This window comes from Haliaeetus albicilla, chromosome 12 (assembly GCF_947461875.1).
Source record: "Haliaeetus albicilla chromosome 12, bHalAlb1.1, whole genome shotgun sequence".
Lineage (NCBI taxonomy): Eukaryota > Metazoa > Chordata > Aves > Accipitriformes > Accipitridae > Haliaeetus > Haliaeetus albicilla.
Window position 1 is genome coordinate 42,924,192 of NC_091494.1, and position 17,004 is coordinate 42,941,195.

At 66.5% G+C, this 17,004-nt stretch overlaps 1 protein-coding gene across 16 annotated transcripts in view; it reads left to right on the plus strand.

Annotated features, from left to right (window-relative positions):
- The window catches only part of RBFOX3 (RNA binding fox-1 homolog 3), a 190,429-nt gene extending 173,609 nt beyond the window's left edge, over positions 1–16,820 (plus strand). For 14 of the 16 annotated variants that reach the window (XM_069799494.1, XM_069799483.1, XM_069799484.1 and 11 more), the window contains 11 exons: positions 7,355–7,606; positions 8,423–8,560; positions 9,087–9,140; positions 9,667–9,759; positions 10,954–11,014; positions 11,302–11,355; positions 11,635–11,767; positions 12,363–12,402; positions 13,008–13,069; positions 13,399–13,477; positions 14,546–15,413. In XM_069799494.1, the coding sequence (XP_069655595.1) occupies positions 7,388–7,606; positions 8,423–8,560; positions 9,087–9,140; positions 9,667–9,759; positions 10,954–11,014; positions 11,302–11,355; positions 11,635–11,767; positions 12,363–12,402; positions 13,008–13,069; positions 13,399–13,477; positions 14,546–14,590 (978 nt within the window). In that variant the 5' untranslated portion in view covers positions 7,355–7,387 and the 3' untranslated portion in view covers positions 14,591–15,413. The other 2 variants (XM_069799478.1, XM_069799479.1) reach the window with 2 other exon arrangements.
- Positions 16,821–17,004: the final 184 nt, after the last annotated feature.

Sequence of the window (17,004 nt, forward strand, 5' to 3'; positions counted from 1 at the left end):
GCTTTGCCAGAGCCCCGGCGCAGCGGCGGTGTGACAGTGACAGGGGGCTGTGGGTGGGCTCCTGGGTGCGAAGGGCTTTGCAGGACTGGGCCAAGGGCCGGGCAGTGCTGGCTGGGCTCCTCGGGGACCTGTGAGCCGTGGGGCAGGGTGCGGGGATGGCGGCTGGAGCTGGCGTGGTGCTCGTGGGGGAGTCGTGAGGCCAGCGGACGTGGCTGTTCATCCTGCTGCTCGCTGTGTCTTGAGCTGTCTGGATCCTGCCAGGCTGGACTCGGATGCCGGTGGCTCCGGCAGCGCCGCACAAGGCCCACGGCTGCCAGGGAGCCAACAGGGGCAGCTGGCGGGGAGAGCACCAGTCCCCAAGCAGGACCAGCCTCTTGGCAGGTGCTGGGAGCGGCTGGGGAAGGGAGCCCAGTGCCATGCCTGCGCTTGTCTTATGAGACCTGGGGCAGGCTTGGGAGCCGGCAGCCCCAGCAGCAGCAGCCCCACTCTCCGGCACTTGCAATGGGCCGGGCACCCCAGCCTCCACTCGCCTGCCTGCATCTGCAGCGGGACTCGCTCCAGGGCCTGGGAGGGACCGTAGCCCTGCCGGCACATGGCCCTGCTGGAGGAAGATGCCTGCCCGTCTCTGCCTGGGCTGTGATGGCCACCCACGCACTTTAGCTTCACAGTGCGGGCTGGGACACCTGAAGGTGCCGTGTCCCCTCCAGAGCCCCTCTGTGTCTCTCCGTCTGGGTGCACTGGGGACGAGGCACCCTGCAGCCCTCCCCAGAGCAGCAGCTGCTCTCCAGAGCCCCCAGCCCCTGCCAGCAGTGGGGAGACAGCGGCTGCCCCCCAGGACAGCAGGCAGCAGCAGATGGGCCAGCCTCTGGCGTGGCTTGGTCACCCTGGTGCGCAAAGCCATGCGGTGCGTGGGCACCCACATCTGACGCTCAGGAGGAGCAGGTAGCTCAGGCAGACACTGCTGAGGACTCTGGTCCTCTCCGGCCTGTCCCCGGCCCCGGGCTCAGCGGCCAAGCTTGTGCCTCGTGCCCACCTATCCCAAACCCTTTGGCGGCCACTGGGGGCCAAGCACTGCTGGGAATCCCGGCCAACACTGCGTATGCCAGGTCTGCGTTGCTCCGGTGTGCCTGTAAGAAGAGCTGTGCCAGGGGGGCTGGCCTGGCTGCTGCCCTCCAGCAGCATCTGCTTGGGGCTGGGAGCTACTACGAGTGAGCCCCGGTGATGCCGGGAGCTGCTGTGGGTGAGCCCTGGCACCGCAGGCGATGCCAGGCCCTGCTCAGGAGGGAGGAGAGTGCCGCGCGTCCCGGAGCCGTGGTCCTCCTGCTGACTGCAGGCCTGATCCTGTCACGTCTCCGGCAGTGACGCAGCCCTGTCCCTCCCCGGTGCAGCGGCACAGGTACACGCGAGCCTGGGAGATGTCAGCCACGCGCACGCGGGGGGCGGCCGGGAGCCCCCCCAAGCACCCCCGTCTCGCCTCGGTTACACAACATTATCATTTCATAATACTCTGAAATATACATGAAGTTGGCTGAATGCAGATGAAATTGCACCATTTACTTCATGAATATTTCATGCAGCCTCAGCTCCGAAGTTTCCGGCTGGCAGAGCCAGGAGCCGGGACCGGACCCTGCTCCCCCCCCCCGCCCCATGCAGGAGATGACAGGGATGCGCGGTCAGGTCTGCGCCCCAGGGTTGGCGTCTCGTCCCCCCTCTTGCTGGGTACTGCGTGGCCGCTGGCCGCCACGTCCTTCCTTGCCGGGCTCCCGCGGGCAGAGGGGAAGCAGCGTCCGGCCCTGGCCGTGCCCCAGCCCCTGGCAGCCGTGGCAGCCGGGCTCTGCCGGGGGGTGCTCACGGGGCTGAGGGCAGGAGCTGGCCCCACTGCCCTGGGCTGGCAAGAGGCAGCTCCCCTCTTTCAGGGTCCTGGTGCAGGGGAGGGGCGGCAGAAAATGCCGGGACAGTTTGTGGCTGCCTGGAAAAATGGTCTTTTTTCCCATGCCAGCAGGCTGGCCTGCCTTCCCCCCCGCTCCTCCTCCTCTCGCGCCATCGCTCCTGCCCCTCGGGTCCTGCCTGTTCTCTCCAGCCCCGCTGCTCTTTGCAGAGCTTCCCACTTGAGCATCCCCGGCAGATGCCATTAGCAGGCTCTCACCCCTCCCCTGCCTCCTCGTTAATGAAGACATTAAGCACGGCTGCTACCTCCAGCCTCCGCAGCTCCTCACCTCCTTTCACGGCTCCTTCCCGGGGGGGTGATTCCCCCGTTGTCCCCCCCCAGCTCTCCGTGGGGCCGCGATGGCCCCCGTTCTGGGGAGGAGAGGAGAAGCGATCTGCTGGCCCCCACGGCGGACAGGGCTTGTTCCTCCTGGGGCCAGGGACGTCCCCGCGGCCAGCACCCCGACCCCACTCCCTTGCTGCAGCCCGGGGCTCTGTGGCTGGTGCCTGCTCGGGGCCGGGCGCGCTGCTTTGTATGGATGGCACAGCATTTTGGGTAATGAAATATTCACAGGTCAGTGATTCCTTGAGAAATGACGGGGATCAGTCAATTCCTTTTCAGGGAGTAATTTTCTTCCCCTTCACGGCCTCTGTTTCATGTTGACAGTCATTAGCATGAGCGAGCGGCTGGATCGAAGGGGGGACGTTGTGGCTGTCACGCAGATGAGCCGTGCCGCGCACGGCCTCGCAGCAGCCCGCGGTGGTGGCATGGCCGCGTGACCCCTGGGTGCCTGGGGGGCACGTGAGGCCGTGTGAGGACCCTCCTGCCGCCGCCGGGCGTTTGCTGAGCCCGTCTCTGCCACCCAGCACAGCATGGCACTGCTGCACCATCCTGCTCCGAGGCAGCGGGCACGAGGGCAGATGCTGCCATCGGCCCCGGTCTGTCCCCAGCTCCGTGTCCTGCTGGCGGGCATGGCAGGTCCAGCTGCAGCAACGCGCTGCAGACCTGTTGCAGCAGCGAGCAGCTGCCCTGGTGCTGGCAGAGCGGCAGGCTGGCGTGCCCTCGGGGAATTGCTCAACATACTTCCCTGCGTTCGGCTCTGACCTCGGGCTGTCTCGCCGTGTGGCAGGGGGACGCCCTGACAGGGAGCGAGCAAGCAGGAGCCAGTCTGGGTCAGAGTAATGCGCTTGCTGCCTGCCTGCCTGCACTGCCTGCGGGATGTGCTGCCCACTGAGGCTTTGCAGCTTGGAAGAACATCTTGACAAGCTCCTTGGATGCTGTGGTGGGGTTAGGACCCCAGCCCCTCGCTGCACCCCTCGGCGGGTGGCTGGTTCCCAGTGGAAGGAGCGGGACAGCCACCAGCACTGGGGACCGGAGCTGGGCTGGGCTGCCTGCAGATCCATGCTGCCATTGCTTCCCAGACACCCGTGGCTGCAGGCTCCTCATTGTGTGCTGCTCCGGGGGCTCCTTTCTCGCTGGCAGTGGGGAGGTACGTGGTGATGGGACTGTGCCCCCTCCCAAGCTGCTCCGGGGCTCAGCATGCTGGCTTCCAGGCTGCACATGTGCCATGACCAGGTGGTGCCGTGCCACCCCTGCACGAGCAGCACTGGCCTGAGTGCAGCACATGGGAAGGGGACATCCGCAGGCAGAGCTGGCCGGGTGTGGGTCACCCTGGGCTAGAAAGGAGAGCAGGGCTGGGCCGAGGTGGTAGGATGGCCGCAAGGCTTTTGGAGGAAACTGGGCGTGTTTGTGGTGCCCGCGGGGTCGCAGGGGAGGGGACCAGCCCCAGGGCAGGCTGCTGCCTGGTTGTAAATTGTGACCCCGTGTGCAAGCAAAGGCTTTGGCTGAGTGTGGGCACAGCTCACTGGCTGGCTTTGCGGGACTACCATGGGACCACCACGCTGCCCGTCCACGGCTGGAGGCGGGTGGCAGCAGGTGACGGTTGCTCGTGAGCGGTCGATAACTCAGGGGAGCTCTCACGCTGCACCTTTGCACCATGCTGGCAGGACGCCCATCGCGGGCAAGATGTGGTGGCACGTTGCAGGGTGCCTGGGGCCAGTGGGTGCCCTATTGTGAGTGCAGGTGCTCTGCGCTCAGCTAATTGCTCAGACATGTCCTCTGCGTTCGGGGGCTCCTGGTGCGTTATTTTCTTAAAAAGGAGCAAATGTTAAAAATGGCGTCGTCAGCCCTGAGCTGACAGGCACAATCACCAAAGTGCGGCGTCGGCAGGAACCGGCCCCACGCGCTAAATGACTTGAAAGGAGATGGCCTGGATTGTGCTGAGGAGGCAGAGTGCGGTGGGGAGAAAGCAAGTGGAGCAAACAAAAAAACTTCATTAATTAAAGAAACTCGTTAATGAGGGACATTTAATCAGCTAAAGATGATATCCACCCCTGCCTGCTGCAGCAGCTGCTGCGCAGGGCTGGTGGTGTGAGGCTGAGCCACGGGCAGGGCAGGGGATGCCACACAGGGGACACCACGCAGGCACCCTCGGGGTCCCCCCAGCTCTGCCCTCCAGGGCTGGGCTTGGGGAGCAGCGTCCTGCAGCCGGCTGGATTGGAGCCGCTCCCCGCAGGGGGTTTCCCCGGCCCCAGGCTCCTCAGCACAGTGGTCTGCCAAGGAGCCAGGAGGCAGCAGGACGCCCGCCAGCCCGCAGGATGCAGCGGCGCGTGCCACACTTCCCAGAGCCGCTTCTCCCCTTGACAGCGAAGGCCTCTGCTGCCGTCCCCAGGGCCATGGTGTTTCGGCACAGGGCTGTGCCACAGCCCTGCCGGCATCCTGCCTGAGCAGATGGGCAGCGTGGGGAGCAGAGGTGGCGGGGTGCTGCTCATGCCCCCCGTGCCATGTTAAATACGGCCGGCTTTGCTCCACACTTGGTCTTGGGCACTGCACTAATCTCCTGTCTCTTTTACTAAATGAGGGCCATGGGCTATTAATAATCAGATTTTCTTTTAATGCAAGTGTGGAAAGCTGCCCCACAAAGCACCATGCAGGACCATCCCTCCTGCTGCCGGGAGGGACATGCAGTGCGTGAGCAAGGAATGCCTGTCGGAGCCCCCTGTCCTTGGCACCCACCGGCCGGCACTGTGCCACGGGCTCCCCATGGGGCTGGGCACCCCAAGCTGGAAGCATCTGGCTGCAGGCCGGTGCCGTTTGGCTGCCTCCCCTGGGGTGCAGAGGTGGGTCCCCAGGACCCCCCGGGCACTCGGTGCAGGGAAGGACCCAGGGAAGGGGCTGGTCCTGGTGCAGGCTCAGGGGCTGCTGTGGGGCCAGGGCCCCAGTAACCTTCCCGGGAAGAGCGGAGGGGCCCCATCACTGCCCAGGGCTGCCCAGGGACGGGGCTTTTCCCACGCTGCAGGCAGCCCAGAGCAGCCGGCGGGCAAGGACACAGGCAGCACGGGGTGTGGAGCTGAGCAGCAGCCGTTTCCCTGTGACGTCAACGGGCACTGCGCAGCCAAACCCATCGCCATCACCCTCCCCGCGGGGCCCTCGCCCCCGCCAGCCCCCCGCCACTGAGCTGAGCAGCCCCATCCCTGGGCATGGACAGGCAGCGCTGGCGGGAGGGAGGTGCTGGGAGCCATAGATCTGTGCCTCTGCAGCACCAGCAGCCCCGGCGACGGCGAGCAGCAAAACAGGGGAACCTAATGGTCCCTGAATGAAATAATACTTGGGCTGACAAGCACTGTGACAGGCCTAATTAATAACAGATATGAACGTGGCTGTCGGGACAGGCTGGCAAGGAGCCAGCGGGGCCCAAGACCTGGGCAGGTGGGGATGGTCCCTGCCCCGGCACCCGTCTGCGTCCCCCTGCCCGCTGGCTCTTTCTGCCTGGGCAGCAGTGCCCATCCCCGCCGTGTTGGTGGCTGATCCTGGCTATGGTGACAGCAAGGATGGATGTCCAGCGTGCAGGAGTGCTGCAGGCAGGGAGGGTCGGGCACTGGGCATCCGGGATGCAGGCAGGGAGTGTCGGGCACGGGGAGCGTGACCGCTGTGACTGTTCGGTATCTGCCCACTCCCTGGAGCAGGCTCAGGCACCGGGGCCAGGCTGCATGCAGGATGGAAACCCTCCAGCCTGTGAGGTGAGGTTTGCACCCACGGTACAAGTAGGAGCACTGGCGCCCGCTGCCCGGCTCGGGGGCAGTGCCGGGGATGGGGCTCTGCCGTCCTGCAGCATCGGCAGCCCCAGGCCACGCTGGCAGGTGCATCTGGCTGGTGCGTCCCCGAGCAGCTGAGTCAGCACGGGAAGGCGCTGGCGAGCCTGCCAATGACTTGCAGATCTGTAGCGGGATTATTCACGCTGGGTTTGCATGTGGTCCCCGCCGTGCCCCTGGCGCGGGCTCCACTGCCTCCCTCGCAGCCGCGACGGCCCTGCCGACTGGGGGACAGCAGCGAGCAGCGCGGCCCCCCACCTGCCCCCCACCATCCCTCCGCACCATAAATTGGCCACACACACAATTAAGGAGCTTGTCTCCACAGGCTGAGCCACAGATGTATTTCATGGGTGAGAGGCTGCCACGGCGGGTTGTAAAGTATCCAAGGGGCTGCCGGCACTGCCCCATGCGCTGGCTCAAGCGTTCGCAGCCCTTGGCTGCCGGCGGGGGCTGCTGCTGTGTGCCGCGGTGGGCGTCTGTGCGGCGGCGGGTGCGGCACATGCGTGTGCAAGGGGGGAGAGCCTGTAGGTGTACGTGGGGCTGTGAGGATGGATGGTGGATGGGTGTGCAAGAGAGGCACAGGCTGGCAGCCACCCCTGCCGCCCCTCCCTGCCGGCAGGCAATGGGCAGCCCTCGGCCCATGGTGTGGGTGCAGCTCACCCCGTTTGACCAGGGCGGCCAGGCTGGCTGCAAAGGGCCTAATCAAATATTTAACAGTTAATTGATCCCTCTCTGGTGTTTGCTAAGGGGCCATCAATATCCCTCCCTGGCCGCCCCTCCCTGCCTCCCCAGCCCCGCTCCCCTTCGCTGCCACCACCATCACCAAGATGCCGGCTTTGCTGCTGGCAGGCGCTGATGCTGTGCAGCCCCCCCGGAGCGACGTTGCCAGCCTGACTTTGCTTTGCCCCACGTTGGGCTCCAAATCAAGGGCTGCCCTGGTTTCCTTCCCTGCGGAGAGGGTGATGTGCAGGCTCCCCTAGTTAAGCCCCACAGCGGGGGGCTCCATCCTCCTGCTGCCCGAGCCCCAGTGCACTGGGCAGGCTGGGCCCCAGAGCAGGAGAGGATGGGGGCTCAGCTGCGGGTAAAGCGACCCAAGAGCTGCCGTGGCACAGAGACAGGCCAGGGTTTGGAGGGGGGACACCAAAGGCTGGGGCGTGGTGGGGCTGGGGGGCCTGGGTCTGGCTGCGGGGACCAGGACCCCTCCCCGGGGCAGGTCGCAGCCCAGGCACCTCAGGGACGTCAGTGGGTAAGGGGGATGGTGCCGCTGTCTCGGCAGGGTAACCAGGACGCCACGGCTCCGCCGGACGCGATGGCTCAGCCCTACCCCCCGGCCCAGTACCCCCCACCCCCCCAGAACGGGATCCCCGCAGAGTACGCACCACCACACCCCCACCCCACGCAGGACTACTCGGGGCAAAGCACAGTACCGGAGCACGCCATGACCCTCTACACACCAGCACAGAGCCACGCCGAGCAGCCGGGCACCGACGCCAGCACACAGTCCATAGCAGGGACGCAGACGGTACCGGTAAGGGAACGGTGTCCATGGGGGCGGGTGGGGGTCCGAGGGCAGCGCCGGAGCTGCCAGGAGGGGTGCCAGGGCAGCAGTGCTTGCCTGGCTGCGGTCCCTCGGGGCGCCGGGCTGGGTGCTGCGGCCGCCAGCTCCTTCCCTCGCAGCCCCCCCTGTCATTTCTAATCACTTGTAATCTACCTGCTTGGCTGCCTTCCCACCAGATAGCTTCAATTACGGGGTTGTAATGCAGCGCCGGGGAAAATGCTGAGCCGAGCACTTCCCAGCCTGGCCACGGCAGCCCCGCGTGCGGGGTCTGCCACCCCCTGCCCTGAGCACACCCGCGTGCCGCGGTCACGGCCCCCGGGCACCATGCCACCGGGCTGACGGAGGGGAGAGAGACCGGCACGAGACCACCCGATGCTGGCTGGCTCTCTGGAGTGGGTCACCCCCCGCACTCTCCCAGGCCTCCCCCTCCTTGGGGTGTGCTCCCTGCACGCCCCCCCCCCAGCACTCAGCCCCCCAGGTCCCTGGCACCACTCATTGGGCGGGTGATGACCTGACCCTGCTGGCAGCATCGGCTGAGGTGGGGAAGTGCAGGCTGGTTCCCGATTCCCAGCAGGCAGAGATCCCCTCTGGCATTCCCCCGACTCGCCAGGCTGCAGGGAGACCCATGCGGTGCTGCCCGGAGCTTGGGGACTGCAGGGTCCAGGGTGTCCCTGGAGACAGGCAGGGCCAAGCACAGGGGAGGGGGACAGTCCCTGAGCCCAGACACCCGCCAGGGACACGGGGCTGGCAATGCCGGGGGCTGACGGCCGGCGGTGCTTCCCACAGCAGACAGACGAGGCGGCACAGACAGACAGCCAGCAGCTACACTCCTCAGACAACACAGACAAGCAGCAGCCCAAGAGGTTACACGTCTCCAACATCCCCTTCCGATTCCGGGACCCTGACCTGCGGCAAATGTTTGGGGTGAGTCCAGCCCCATCCAGCCACCTGCATCCCCTGCTCTCCGCTCAGGTGCTACCCCGTGGCACCCCAGGGACCCCGGCACTGTCCCGTACCAAGGGCCCATCCTGCCCAGCCTGCGGCATGCCTGGGCACCTCCGTGCCGCTGCTGGCGGGGAGCGGTGGTTTGCAGGATTTGCACCCTGGTTAACAGCCGGGCTGTTGGACCAAGGCCCGTGCGTGGAGCAGGGGGTGATACAGAGCCCTTTTCCCTCCCCTTGTCCCTTTCCCAGCCCTCATTAGGATTCAGAGCAGCGCAGGCTAATGAGATTTTTGGGTGATATTCCTCAAGTCCTGGAAGAGCGGGTGCCATGGGAGGGACAGGGGCTTTCCCCTGCATGGCACCGAGGGTCCCCTGGTCTGACCCCCAAGGCAGCCCCCTGCCCGTCCCTGGCCCCGCTGGGCGCAGAGCCCTGTGCCAGCAGCCCCAGGTGCGGGTGCGGGGCAGGGGCTCTGTGGGTGCTCACACCTCTGCTCTCTCTGCTTGCAGCAATTCGGGAAGATCCTGGACGTGGAGATCATTTTCAATGAGCGGGGCTCCAAGGTGGGTGCTGCCCGTGGCCGGCACCATTATGGCAAGCCCTAGGGAGGGGGCCAGGCAGAGCCAGGATGGCTGGCAGCTCCTCTGCCTGCTATCCCCTCCTCTCCTGCCCCGGGGGACCCAGGCATGGGGTACCCCATCTCGGGGCAGCCCCGTCCCACTGCCCTGCGCTGGCTGAGGGGGCTGTGTGGGTCCCTGCGCCCCGAGCGCCAGAGGGAGGGGAGGGCTTGCTCTGCCCCTCCCCGCACAGGCAGCTCTTGTCCCTCTGTGTGTGGATGTCTCTGTTGTATCTTCCCTGCTTTCTGTGCCCCTCTCCCAGACTCTTTTCCCAGCTCGCAGGCGATGCTGGGGCCTCAGCCGGGACCCCCAGACCCAGCGGGGGACCCGGCCCGGGCTCTCCATCTCTGCACTGCGGCAGCCTCATCTCCTGCGCCAGCTCTCCTGATTCACCCCCTCTCTCTCTCTGTCCCCGCACCCTCTCTCTGTCTCTCTCTGTCTCTTTCTTTCTCCTTTTCTCCTCTGCTCACAGGGTTTTGGGTTTGTAACTTTTGAAACTAGCACAGATGCCGACCGGGCACGGGAGAAGCTGAATGGCACCATCGTAGAGGGCCGGAAGATTGAGGTGCTCAGATAAGTGTGCTAGTGCCATGCCTGCGTGTGCGTGCGTCCCCTCCACCCTGCCTGGGGGCCCTCTCCTGCCAGGGGCTGCAGGCAGGGCAGAGCTGCCGGGGGGGCTGCAGGCAGGGGAGAGCTGGGGCAGGGGACACTTTGGGGCAGCCCCGGGTCCCGCACCAGTCCCGCATGCCCCAGGGGAGGCTTGCCCGGCGCGTGCATGCATCCGTGAATGCGGCACGGGAGCATGAGTGCCGGTTGCTGGGAAGGTCGTCACTTGGCGCAAGGAGCGTCTGGCTCACACAAACCTCCTGCGTGCAGGGAGAGCTGGGGCACCGGCCCGGGCTCTGGCTGCATTTTGCCAGTTACAGAGGGGTCTGGCAGACCCCAGCTGCCTGCAGCCCTCATTGCCCACCACGCAGCCGCCCTGAGCTCTGCAGGGAGGAGAGGGGCTCTCTGCTCCGCGTGCCGTCCCCACCTCCCCTGTGCCCAGGAGGGAAGGATGCTGCGCAGGGCTTCCGTGCCCGCTGTGCAGGCAGCTGCCACACTGCCCAGCCCCCGAGGCTTTTATTTCTTCAAGCCAGGCGGAGGGATCAGGCTCTGCCCGTTCATTGGCAGCACCTTGCTGATCACCGGCAAGCGGTGGGAAGCGGGGCAGCACGTGGCGGAGGGACTGGGACACAAACGTCCCCAACAATGCTGAGTGCAGGGAAGGGCAGCCTGGCAGGGCACAGCAATGCCCCATGGACGGGCCGTGCGTGTCGGAGAACATGGTCCGACAAAGCCAGGCAGGAGCTCGCGGGCGCTTGCAGGAGTGGCCCGGACTCCTGCCACGAGTGTGTCCTTCCTGCAGGCTGGGTTGGGCATGGGGTGGGGACAGGAGGCGGCCGAGCCTGGCAGCGGCACGTCAGGACTAAGCCTGAGCATGGCACTGCCGCGGTCAGGGTATCAGCCAGCAGCCCGACCAATGCTCATTGCTGGAGCTGGGAGGCCTGTGCTGGCCAGGGGTGTGGGCAGGACTGCATCACAGCGGGGCGGCTGCGGGCAGAGACTCTTCCCGTGTCTCCCCGTCCGGCTGGCATCCTTCGCTCCGGCACCTGAAGCAGCAGCAACGTGCGCCGAGCGCAGCCGAGCGGGCCCTGGACTGCGGCCTCGCCAGCCCTGCTGCCCGTAGGTGCTGAGCTCCCATCCCCTCTCTCTGCAGGTGAACAACGCCACGGCCCGGGTCATGACGAACAAGAAGGCTGCCAACCCCTACACCAACGGTAAGGGCCAGCACGAGGAGAGCTGGAGCTGCGGTGGGCCGGGGCATCCCCGGGCACCCTTGCTGCCAGGCTGCCACTAAGCTCCTGCAGCAAACGCCCTCCGCACCCTTGGGCAGACGGGAGAGCGGCCGCTGCCTGCCCAGTGCAGGGATGCAGCCCCCCCGGGCACCCCATGCCCAGCAGCTGACCGGGGATGGGAGCTGTGGCCCCTCGGAGCGCAGCCGGGGGGGTGGGGGGAATACCGCAGGGAGGATGCCCCCGGCCTCACCAGCTCTCCCTGCCCACAGGCTGGAAGCTGAACCCAGTGGTGGGAGCGGTCTACGGCCCTGAGTTCTACGCAGGTAACGTCACCTCAGGACAGCCTCACTGTGGGTCCCGCCGAATGTTGGCCCCACACCGTGTCCAACCCTGCCGAGCAGCCCCCGGCCCCTCTCCTCCTCCTGCACCCCTGCGTGCGCAGCTCCCCTCGCCCCAGCATCCCCACGGGGCTGTGTCCCCGCAGGCCATGGGGCAGAGGCAGGCTCTGGCACGGGATGTCCCGCGGTGGCTGCCGGGGGCCCCAGCTGTGCGCTGCGGGGAGCTGCTGAGGAAAGCCCACGTTTGTTCCCTCCCTCCCGCAGTAACGGGGTTCCCGTACCCCGCCACGGGGACGGCTGTGGCCTACCGAGGGGCACACTTACGGGGACGAGGACGCGCCGTCTACAACACCTTCCGGGCTGCACCGCCGCCGCCGCCCATCCCCACCTATGGCGCGTGAGTACCCGGGCAGCGGCGGGCACTGCCTGCCTTGGGGCGGGGGGATCATTTGCTGCCGCGTCACTCCGATTCTGCTGCCATCAGCGTCGGCATTGCCGGGCTCTCGTGCTTCGGGAACGGGCTGCAGCTCCCCCAGCACCTGCCTGGCCTCGGGCTCTGTGAAACCCCCCCCAGGCTGCTGCTCCTCGGCATGACCCACATGCTCACTGGCCTCCTGTGCCCCAAAGCACAGACCGTTATTCCAGCTGCGTTGGTTGGTTTAATAGAAATACTTTCTCTCCCGGCACACACGGCCGCTCTGGTGTCAGGCACGGCCATGGCAAGATGTGGCCATTCAGTTGCTCCCAGCGGTGATCATGCCCTAGACTTCTCCATCCTTGTGGCTACCCCTGCCCTTGGCTATGCCCTCTACCTGTCCCCACGTCCCTGCCAGGAGTCCCAGCCCGGGACGTGCCCTCGGGCTGCCTGGATGGCCACTCCTGGCCTGTCAGCTGCACCGCTGGAAGCAGCTCCCCCAGTTCAACTGGCTTCACCCCAGTCCCTCTCGGTCAGTGACACAGGCCGGGCTCTGACGCCTTCACCTCATTTGCAGGGTCGTCTACCAGGATGGGTTCTACGGAGCTGAGATCTACGTAAGTGCCGTGCCTGGGTCTGGGCCGTGCCAGAGACCCTGTGCTGGGGCGGGGGGTGAGCGGCGCCGGGCGGCTCCGCGTTGGGGTCTGCCCCCTGCCAGCCCCTTCCCCTGGGGAAGGCAGCTGGAGCCCAGGCAGAGCGCGGACGTGAGCGCGGCTCCTCCGGAGCGAGCGGGGTGGCACCACGCAGGGTCCTGTACCCCCAGCCAGGCCCCTCCCAGGGCCAGCACCGCGTGGGATTTACGGCCTCAGTGAGCGCCAGTGCGCTGTCTTACACTGGCATTTAACCTCCATATTTAAGAAGCCATTGGCGATATTTCAGGCGGGTGGCTGAAGGATTTATCTAATGTGACACCTCATTAAAGCGATCAGGGAGGTGACATTCTCTCCTCTGGAAATTTAATTTTTTAAGGTTAATGTTTGTGAAAGCCCCTGGGGAATGGTAATGAGGCTGGTGCGCGCCTGGTAGCACGGGTACCGGCTCCCCGCAGGGTCCCACCACTGCTCCGTGGCAGTGCCCAGGGGGTGCCCAGCTGCCCCGGCCCCGCAAGCCTCCCCTGGTGGGTGCTGCCCCCTCCCTGACAGCAATCTCTCCTCCACTGCAGGGGGGCTATGCCGCCTACAGATATGCCCAGCCCGCAGCAGCAGCGGCAGCATACAGCGACAGGTAAGCACTGCGGCACCGCAGGCATCGCTCCCAGTGTGGGGGAGGACCCATTTCACCCCCTGTACTGCCTGGTGTGACACACCTCAGCTTTTGTGCCCCGCGGGACGAGGACAGAGCCAGGCATGACAAGGGTGTCCTGCAAACCGGGGCCCCTGCGCTTCCCTTGGGCTTGTTCTGAAAATGACTGGCGCCCAGGCAGGGAGAAGCAGGGAGGTCCCGGGGGGCTCCCAGGCGCAGCAGGGGGAAGCAGCAGCTGGGAAGGGGGGCTGCTGAGGGGAGATGGGACCCCAACCCCAGTCGCTAACGCCCGCCGCTGTGTTTGCTCCTAGTTACGGCAGAGTGTATGCAGCGGCAGACCCGTACCACCACACCATCGGCCCCGCCGCCACATACAGCATCGGCACCATGGTAAGAGCAGCCCCCACGGCCTTTCTTTGCTTCCCAGCGCGAGCTGCAGCCAGCCCCGGGGAGGGGGGGCCGGCACGGCAGCCCGGGGAGCCTGCGGGGTGCGGGGGGCAGGCGAGGGGTGTGGGGCAGCCCTGCACACGGGGGCTGTGGGAGGGGGAGCCGGGAGCCAGCGGCGGTAGCAGGAGCAGCGCAGCCCCTGCCTGGCTCTGTCCGCAGGCAGGCAAGAGAGGAGGCCCCCCCACCCCCACGCCTCCACCCCATGTGCCCCGTTACGCCCGGCCCCCGGTACCCGCACGCAGTCCTGCCCGCGCATGCTGCTTCCCAGGGGCCCGGCTGCCCCCTGCGCTGGCTGCCTGGGCAGCCCCCCAGGGCCCTGCCCGGGGACTGGGACCCTCTTTCTCGTCCCCGGCGCAGGGCCGTGTCCCCAGGCCCCGGTGCGCAGCCACGCACAGGGAAGCACGCGTGCGCACGCTGGCGCCTGCAGCCCACCCACGCGCCACGGCTCTTAGCTAGCTTCACAACCAGCATCAAAGATGAAAAATCCCACTCATGGGCCGGATCTCAAAGCCAACCCATCTTTTTCTTCCTTTTTTTTTAAAAACACCCCCCACTACCCCGGCTGGGACCAGGCTGCCAAGCGCCCCTTGGCACCCCCGGTCCCAGGCATCTGCTAGCGAGGGGCCGTGGCCCCTCCGTCCCGTGGGGATGGGCAGGGTGGGTACCAGCCCAGGGCTGCAGCGGGGATGGGACGGGCTCCTCCGCGGTCACTGCAGGCGGGAGGAGACCTGGCCACAGTGGTGCCATGCTGGGGACACCGGGGCTTGGGGCACCCTGCAGCCCCTGGCCCGTGCACGGCTCCAAGGCAGCACTCGTGGCCGTCCCAGAACCAGGGCAGCACTGGGCACCCTTGGCCCTGCCCACCCCTCACGTCCCAAGGACAGAAGCGATTTGGTGTCATTTTAAAGAGGAAAAAAAAAAAAAAAAAAAAAAAGGAAAAAAAAGGGAAGAACTGGGCTTTGCCTCTCTCTCGAATACTGATTGGCTTTTTTTTCATCTTTGATGTTGCAGGCTAGTCTATACCGAGGAGGGTACAGCCGCTTCACTCCCTACTAGCAAGACAGACACAGCCCCTCCCACCACTAACACTGACTGCTCACTAGCACCAAACCAAACCAGGCAGACAGAGCCGAGGCCGAGCCTCTGGAGGAACCGCGGGCCCTGCCCGGGCGGGCTGGGGCTGGGGCTCAGGCCGGGCTCCGCTGAGCCACGGCAGCCCACACCCGTAGGGTTACCTCAAGCCGCTCCGTCCCGCCGCCCGCCCGCCTCTCCTGCGCCGTCTGCCCGCCCCGGCGCGGCCCTGCGCCTCGTGCTGCCGAGGGCCACGGGGCCACGGGCGGCTCCTGCCCCCGGCACCCCTGGGGACTGCGGGGAGCGGGGCCAGCCCTCGGCCCCGCCGGCACCCCGTTCCCAAAGCCGGGTCGCGGGGTCCCCGTGCGGCTCCACGACCCCGGCCCGAGCCCCCAGCGGGCGCTGCCCTGGCTGGGGGTGCGGAGGGCTCGTCCCCCCCGCGAGGCAGGAGGGGATGCTCTGCCCGCGGGCGTGGGGGGCACGGCGCTGACGGCAGCCCCGGAGCAGCCCCTCTGCCCCCCTGTAGGAGAGAGAGGAGCCGGCGGGGGCTGCTGCAGGCCCTGGGGACGGAGCCAGGCGGGGGCAGGTGCGGGACCCCGGGGACGGCGCCCCGGGCAGTAGCACTTCTCTGGGCCGACTGTGCTGCTCTGCGGAGGAGCTCCGGTGCGGCAGGCTGGCTGCGCGGGCGTGGGGTGCGGTGCGGGGCTTGGGGGGCCGGGCTGGCGCCTGCATCCCCCCGCCCCGGCCAGCGGCTCGGCCAGGCTGCCCTGCAAGCCGCTCCAGCGAAAGATCTGCCTCTCTGTTTCTGTTGTAGTGAAACCGCGGCCGTTTCCTTCTGGGACCAGGAAGGGCAAAAAAATCCACACACACACAAAAAAAATCAAAAATAAAAAAATTAAAAGCAAAGCAACAAAAAAAAAAAAAAAAAGCAAAGCGGTAACAGCCAAGTGAAAGTCCCATACCGTCCACACACGCACCGAGCGAGCGAGTCCCGGAGGAGCGCCGCGGCGAGCACGGACCGGCCGGACGTGCCAGAGGGGTCCCTCTCCGTCCCGGCCCCGCAGCCCGTGGCAGGGAGGGAGAGCCGGCGCGCCGCTGAGCGTGGGGGCATCCAGAGGGGCCTCCGCCCGCCCAGGCGCAGGGCCTGGGCACCACGTCTTCCTTTCAGCCCCGGCGCGGCGGCGCTGGGGGTGCCAGCGGAGCGCTGCGGCACGCCGCCCCTTCCCCGGCTCTGGGGACTGGGCTCTGGGGTGGGAACTTGGCTTCATGTTTCCCAAGCTACGGCGCTACGGCGCTTGCCGGTCATCAGCGTGTCAAGTGTGCGAGGCCTCGGCTCCCGTACGGAGCTGGGGTGGTGGTGCAGCCGCTTTGCTGAGGCGCTGGGCGTTGCAGGGGGATGAGCCTCTGCCTTTTAAAGGGAATTTTTGTTAAGAGGAGCTTGCAACTCGCTTGCGATCCCTTTCCCCTCCCTCCCCTCCATCCCCTGACGCACCTGGGGCTCCCACCCCGCAGGGAGCAGCCCTGACCAATGCCGCTCGCGGCCCCTGCGCTGAGCCGGGACGGGGACTGCCCCGATCCTGCTCCCGCTCCCGCCTGCTCCGTGGCGCGGGACATGCTTACAGCCACCCGTCCCTGCCCGAGACAGCGGGACCCCACCAGCCCTCAGCGTGGGGTCTCGGCCATTGCATCGCCCAGGACCGGGGGCTGGCATTGCCCACGGGGACCAGCCCGAGTCCCGGGGTCCATCTGCAGCAGCCGGTGCTCCGGGTCCGGTGCCCAGCGGCACGGGGCGCTGCGGACCCCACCCCGGGGTGCAGGCCTGTCCCATAGGGCGGCCTCGTGCTCAGCCCCCCCACCCCGCACCCTGGCCCGCGTGGCTCCGCCACTCCTCAAACCTCACTTTATAGTCTGCAGACGCCCCCCGATGCTCCAGCGACGAGCTCCCCCTTTTCTATTCCCGGTGTACATAGCCCCAGCCACCCCAGCCCCGCGCCCCCGCCCCTGTACAAAGCTCCTTCCATCGCTGTACTGGCTTCTTCCTTACAGCAAACCCCTGCGCCGGCCGCCGGTGCGCAGGCTGGCGCCGGCCCATTCTGTATGCTTCAAAGGTGTGACCATTCTAATAAACAGTATTATTATTATTATTATTATTATTATTATTATTACAAGGATTATTATTATTATTGAAATTATTAATAAAGATTTCTTTCTTCAACCAGGGCGACTCAAGTTTTGACTGGGGTGCTGGCACGGCGGGTCTGGCCATCCTGGCACACCTCTGGGCAGGGGGCTGCAGCCTGCAGCAGGCAAGGGGGGAACGTGCCAGGGCCTCCGGCCTCGCCATAGCAAGAGAGTGGGGTGCCGGCATGGCAGGTGCCCTCCCCTGGCTGTGCTGAGCC